Source organism: Macadamia integrifolia, chromosome 6 (assembly GCF_013358625.1).
Source record: "Macadamia integrifolia cultivar HAES 741 chromosome 6, SCU_Mint_v3, whole genome shotgun sequence".
Classification (NCBI taxonomy): Eukaryota; Viridiplantae; Streptophyta; class Magnoliopsida; order Proteales; family Proteaceae; genus Macadamia; species Macadamia integrifolia.
The window spans coordinates 13666887-13673946 of record NC_056562.1 but is presented as its reverse complement, the minus strand read 5'-3'; the positions used below and the strand labels follow the sequence as shown (position 1 = coordinate 13673946).

At 39.5% G+C, this 7060-nt stretch overlaps 1 protein-coding gene across 1 annotated transcript; it reads left to right on the top strand.

Moving 5' to 3' along the window:
• Positions 1-5304: 5304 nt before the first annotated feature.
• Positions 5305-6049, top strand: LOC122081281. Its single transcript, XM_042648324.1, has one exon. The coding sequence runs from the start codon at positions 5436-5438 to the stop codon at positions 5790-5792; it is 357 nt and encodes a 118-aa protein (XP_042504258.1). The 5' UTR covers positions 5305-5435; the 3' UTR covers positions 5793-6049.
• The last annotated feature ends 1011 nt before the right edge of the window (positions 6050-7060 follow it).

The following is a 7060-nucleotide window of genomic DNA, read 5'->3' as shown; positions in this document are numbered from 1 at the left end:
CAATTGAGTTTTTACCTAATTGGATTAAATTGATTGAATTTGCAAAGGTTAAAAAATCATGACTTTCTTCCCATCAGAATTCCATCATCACCATAGAATCAAAATGAAAGCAATCAGAACACTGCTCTAAGATCCGAATTTCAGCGCGTGCAACACTATCAATTAAATCAAAATATATTCCTCATGCTTGTATCACCTCGATGCATTCGTAGGAAACAGAAAAATATTTTTGCCATATCTCAATGCCTGGCTAATATAGGTCTCATCACTCAGACTTCTCCAGCTAGGCACCAGAGATAATTTGATCATCCAAAGCTATGAATTTGAAGAAAAAAATGTACGTTGGATCCTGCAAATGGAAGAAACCCTACGTTTTAGGGGGGCGGGGGTGCAGAGGAGATTGTTGAACTGACCAGTGTGGATTTAGAAGATCTTTGGCGATTAGCTCACTTTAAACGGAGGCGAGAGCGCAGATTCCCAATAGACAGAAGAGAAAGAATATGAACAAAAAATATTAAAGAACAAAGGGGAAATTACACTCCCCTCCCCTGTATTTTGCCTTAATAGCACTCTCCCCTAGGTATTTTGAGAAATACTACTCCCCTCCCCTAATTTTAAAAGATACTATCAATCTTCCTAGTCCATTAGAGGACCCTATTAAGTGCTGACATCAGTCTTGCTATATTATCTATAATCCCCAAATTACCCTTTCCTGATGTAACGTACCAAGACTAACCTTTCTATTGATTAGAGCACCAAGGGTCATCTTCTTTGTTGGGACAAGCTGAAACTATCATCTCATTGAAGCTCAACTCACCAAAACCCTCTATTTCAGATGATGCTCATATTTCTCTTTGAAAATCTCTGATTGGTGAGGGGTTCCTTGATTTTTATTCGACTCACCACCATCTATTTGGGGAAAAATCTTTTGCTTCGACCTCGACGAATTCTCTCAGTCGAAGCTCACCACAATGCCGTTGCAGAGTTCTCTCTCTCGCTCGCTCTCTCTCATGCCGTTGCAAAAATCCTCTATTGTCGCCACTCGCTGCTTATATCGCTGGCGTTAGCAGCAAAGAGGGTATCACCTATGTTATTGCAATAGAGATGATGGAATTTTTTCTCCTAGGAAATTAGTAGTGTGAAGTAGTCCAGGTATCTATCCTAGACTCCCAGTCATATTGGGACGTTGAGAAGAGTGAAATTTAATTATACAAAAATATTCAAAGCAAAAGTGATTCTACCGATCAATGTCAATGTTCAGTTCAACAGGCAAACCATGCAAATTTTCCCCCAACCTTTTCTCTCTTTGGAGAAGTTTTAATCTCTTATCAACTTCAATTCTCTTTAAAGACATTCAATTTGTTCCAACTTACTCTAGCTTACTCCATTTGAGAATGAGATAGAATCAATATTCAATGACATAATCAGGAGGAGCGACCAATGACGGCCAGATTCATATTTAGCGACGAACATGAAACACGAAGTTTCACAGATGAGAATTCATTAATTACATGCTACTTTATGATGACGAAGTAGATGTGGTTACCATTGAAACTAATTACAGAGAGAGAGAGAGAAGGAAGCGATGGCGGGTGATTAGTGTGACTTCGTGATGGTCACTGCGACATGAGTGATACCTAATGACTATTACCTGGCTTTAATACCAAATAAGGCAGAAGAAATAAGCTGCTAGGGGAACCCCTGATTAATCAGGGCACTTAACTATTCTAATTAATTTACATTTCATTAAACCAATCAAATAACTAAATTAAAATAATTTAAATGAGGAGAGAAAAGAATACTTGGTTCAATTAAAAAGTCTTGGAAACTTAGTTATGCAGAGTTATGATGCTCTTGTTGCGATTTCTGCAAAATTCCAGTTCTCATGGGCATTTTATGTTAGGACTTTTATGTGGGCTTAATTGATACAATTGATCCATTATGCTCAAGTAGTTATAGACACACTTTGATTAGGAAACTCCTAGCCCAACTCATTGTGGGAATGAATTAGGGTTTTAGGGATTCTAGTATAAATAAAAGCTAATGGTCCCTGCAACCGTCACTTTAATACTTTCATGGTTTTGAAAGCACTGACTCCTCTCATAGGAGTAGTGTATATGTGAGAGGGGTTAAAGACTGCAAAAGATCTTAGTTGATGGAACTTTATCAAGTGGTTCTTTACTGTTATCTTCATGGGACCAATCCAACTTACACACAGATACTCCTCTACTCCTATTTATGGTTCATGTAATGGGGTGTCCCATTGATATCATAGATACGGTTAATCTACATATTATAGAATCCGTAACATTTTCCTTCTCTCTCTTTTTTCAGATTTGTTAGGATTTTTATCTCATATTTTTTCTCTATTCTCTGTCTATTCTCTTTGGAATTTCTCTCCATGGATTCTGAATTGTCTTTGGGGTGTATTTTTATAAAATGAATGGAGACCTAGTTATAGCTTTTTAGGAGTAGCATTCTTGGTAATTTAGGTAAAGGTGGCACCACCAAAGGGTTTGACGGTGCCACCAGGTCTCCTTGGTGGTTTCACTAAGGGACCTTGCCACGTGGCAAACCTTTGGTGGCAAGAAAAAAATCCCTATTTTTCATAAAAAACTTCTTTATTAGCTAATTTTAAATTACTTAGGAGAAAAAAAAAAAGAAAATTCATTTTTTAAGAAAATCATAAAAAAAAATTTAGAGTAAAGAAGTTTGAGTAAAAATAGGGCAAGTATAAAGGAATTAAAAAAAATTCCTTTGATTAGTCATTTTTTCCGGTTGGATGTCATGTACAGAATAAAAACTTTAAAACCAGGCAGCCTTGAGTAGTTTTTCCATCTTCGTAACTTGTTACCTGATACGGTAAAAATTGACTGGGTGATCTTCCCTGCATTTCCTGATGCTCCAGTCGACCTGCACAGAAGAGAAGACAGGGGAGAGCCGGGCTGACCCAATAGGAGACTCTCTGATGTCTAAGTCAGATCTTTCCACAGCAGATGCTCATGAGAGCTTTTTCCAGTCAAAGAAGTGATTGATCCCCTATGATGGAGGCTTACCTTGGTATTTATAGGCTGCTGATAGAGAGAGAAGGAAGGGCGTTTGTGGAGAGTCCTGTTTAGGCGTAGAGTCCTTGAGGGGAGTGGCACTGTGATTCTGAGAATATTCCGGGTTCTAGGGCATATTTTGAGAATATTCCCCATTGATCTTGGAGGTGCAAGTCGTGAAAGGGGGTAGACGCCTCTGATGACGTGTAGTGGATAGAGTCCTGCCCCCGTGATCAGGGATCACGTCCCTTGAATGCAGGAGTGGATGTGTGCACGTTTCTAGGTGCCTTACTTGACTGTGCCGAGCCGAGCCGAGGTGATAGGTCAGCTGAGCGGAGGTGACTGGTTAGCATGAGAAGGGGGCCGAGGTAGTTGCACGGCCTAATGGAGGGCCGAGGTGGCAGCACGGCCTGATGGAGGGCCGAGGTGGTAGCACAGCCTGATAGAGGGCCGAGTTGGTAGCATGGCCTGATGAGACGCCTAGGTGGCAGCATGGCCTGATGAAGGGCTGAGGTGCAGCACAGCCTAATGAAGGGCCGAGGTGCAGCATGGCTTGATGAGATGCCGAGGTGGCAGCACGGCCTGATGAGATGTCTAGGTGGCAGGTTAGTTTTTTGTTCAGGTTTGCATACACGCTTCAGCCGTATTGAGGAAGGGGACATATTTTGCTTCATCATTACCCAAATTTGATTATCTTGTATCAGAAGTCAGAACTAGTGGGTCAGGCCTTCAGTTGGTTGCTCAGGACTCACTTCCTCCAACTTGAGCTTCCGTTTGACTAGGGGTGTGAAAAGCTAGCCCATGATGGTAGGCCCATCTAGTTAAAGCCTAAAATCGGACTAATCAGTTTATAAATGGTCTATTGCAAGGTCCAAATCGATTTTATTTGGGTGTTCATGGTACCTTTTTTGTAGCTCAATGGATATCGCTTGGACGGACCGACACCAATAATCAACCAAGACTGACTGTTCATAGCCCGATTGCTTATTTATAACTTGATCAACTCTTTTATAATTGGAATAAAGTTTTTAGCCTATTTAAAGACTGATTATAGCTCGATTAATTTAATGAAAAATTACCTAAATCTTTTAAGGGAAAAGGTCGGGTATGCCACCAATATCAAGTATGCTAGCACCTATTGTGTCTATCTCTCTCTTCCCTTTTTCTGAAATGACCCTCATATCCTTCCTGAAATCCGCTAGTATATTTGATATCGGTGGCATACCTATCTCTCTCCCATCTTTTAAATAAGAAAACAAATAACAAAACAAATAGATTGACTTTGTTTTCCACATTCTTTTCTTGTAAATCTACTTGTAATGTAATTATTGTTTTAATCTAGTCGTTTTAAGAAATTATCTCTTAATTTAACCTCAATGATGTACCGATGATCGATTGACTGAATTTAAATGTGTCCATGTCTACCTTATGATGTTCAATTAACCAATGATACAGTTACAATACATGACCTTAAATTGGTTGGGATCGATTAGGTTCAACTGAAACAAACTAGAGACTTACCGGTTGACACCACTAGGTTTGACCTTAAATGCAAGAGACTTATACCTAAATGCATTCATAATAGTGAGGATGGGCTATGTTGGACTATTCTTAAATAGTGGCAGATGTTTTAGGATCCTAAGATGGCAGCTGAACTCTTTCCATGTGAATGCTAAACCTCAATCCCTCCATCATAGTTTTAAAAAATCGTCCTAGGATTGGTGAAATCGCCTAAATCAGATCGATATCATTCTATCCCAAGTCTTGATTAATCCAATACAATCCACTGATATGATCAAAGGATAAAATGGTGGATCGTGATCCTCTCCTGAGTGGTGATCGCATAAGTCTTTTCTATAGCTACCTGGATGATCAATATGTGCCTAAGCCGCGATCCAACTGCTCTCGATGCGACGCCTTTGTTATGATATGTTGAAGCACAGGATCGTAAAATGAGAATAAAAATTGATTTTAAAAAAATTAAAAAAAAGGGGACAAATTCATCAGATCTAGACATGGATTTAGGGGATCGGTATTGATACCGATACCAATTTGGATCGGATCAATAGGTGTGTATCGGTCGGGTTTATCCTTGTTTTTAAAGAAGTATGTTTTTTTTTTGTTGTTTTATCGATATGAATGACCAATCAAAAATCAGGAATGGATCTGATATCAATACGATACCGATACTTAAAACCATGATGATGGAAAGTGATCCGGATCGGTATCGATCAAGAGCGATCCCTAGTTTTAAAACCTTGCTCTATGAACAGGAATTTTTCTACGGTGGAAACAGTAGAAGATCCGTCTCTGGAACTATAAATCGACTATTCGATCTCGTCTACCTCGCTCTGTCATCAACTGCTAAGTGGAAGAGAAATTTCAACGAACATGTCATCTTCGAAGGGCTTCGCTGCCGCTGCAGGAGCGCTGAGAAGCCGTCTCAGCTCATCTCTGCGTAAGAGAGGAGGCGGAGAAGGTCCCAGTAGATGGACGAGTCCAGGGCACCAAGAGCGACCCAACGGTTACCTCTTCAACAGAACCCCACTTCCACCTGGGCAGACCAGGAAATGGGAAGACTGGGAGCTTCCTTACTATATCACTGGTTTCCTCACCGTCGTCATTCTTGGTGTTGGTCTCAATGCTAAGCCCGATTTCACCATCGAGACTTGGGCTCACAAGAAAGCCCTCGAACGCCTCGAGAACCAGAAGATTGCTCTCGCCTCTGCTGCTGATGACTCTGATTGATTGGTTATCGGGTATCGTTAATTGGATCTACCCTTTTGCGTGTTCTATTGTTTCCTTTTATGGGTTTGGAGCTGTTCTGTCGACCGTGGTCATGGAACTGTGAATTTTGTGTTGATAGTATCTGGAGTTATTGTAGTTCAATAAAATACCTACTTTTGAATTCGTGACACTTGACGCTTTTTATCGGTTCCTTTATAGTTGATTATGAAGATGTTCAACTTGAGAATTTTATGAGAAATAACAAATAGTTTCTGTCAGTTTATTTGTGCTCTTATATTTAATTTTCCTTTCCTTTATGTTAATGATGGATGAGGGGATTTATGATTCTAAATTGTGTTCCATGGGAACAATGGCGTGTGCTTAGGTTTTGTTTAAATTCCTGGAATTCAGTGGAAACGAGGAATGTGCTTAACTGAGATTCTTATGATACTATTCTCTCTTCTGCAGTCTGCACCATCTTAAGTATAGGAGTTGGTGTAGGAAGAGGAAATTGTCCCAATTATGAAATATGATTAATGAGGCTGGTGAAATCTCCCATCAAACCCCTTGTTTTGACATGGAAGAGGAATTTGATGGACTTTGGATTATTTGATGCCTTTATGAACAAAGAACATATTTAATATTATGGCTGGGTATCTGCAAGCTGTCCATTAACCTCGTGCCTATTGAGGGGATTCAAAGAGAAGTTCAGTCAATTGAGCTTTATCATCTACATTTCCAGTTTCTACCATGGAGGAGCTTTCTTATTCAAATCTGTGCCATGATAATCAGAATAAAAACAATGGTTGGATGCTTGCATCCTAGCATATCAGGGGGTTCTTGTTCTGTAAGGTTATGGGTCTTTTGATTCTTTGACAAGTCATCCTGATTTTTTTACCAGTGAAAATTATTTTGGCATGCTTACATTATTACTTATTCGACTACATTCTCATTTACTGCTCTAGGTCAAGTCCAAATTATAACACTATCTTGAGTAGCTTTGGCTTTACTTGCCTCTCCTTGGGGCTGTTGAATCTGGATCCTTTATGATGTTCTAGTTTTATGATTCTTTCTCCTTGTTCAATATTCAACATCTTCATTCTGTTTCAATTATTAACTTACTTGATGCAAGATTTCAAACAGTATAACTTTTCCATTGGACAGCGTGACACACCCTGGCAGTAAAACACATCAGTGTCATAAGGAAATATTAAAGAAGTCCCTTATATTGGCTGTTTGAACTTGAAAGGGTTATATTCATGGTCTTGACAATCAGTCTTGTGAGGTTT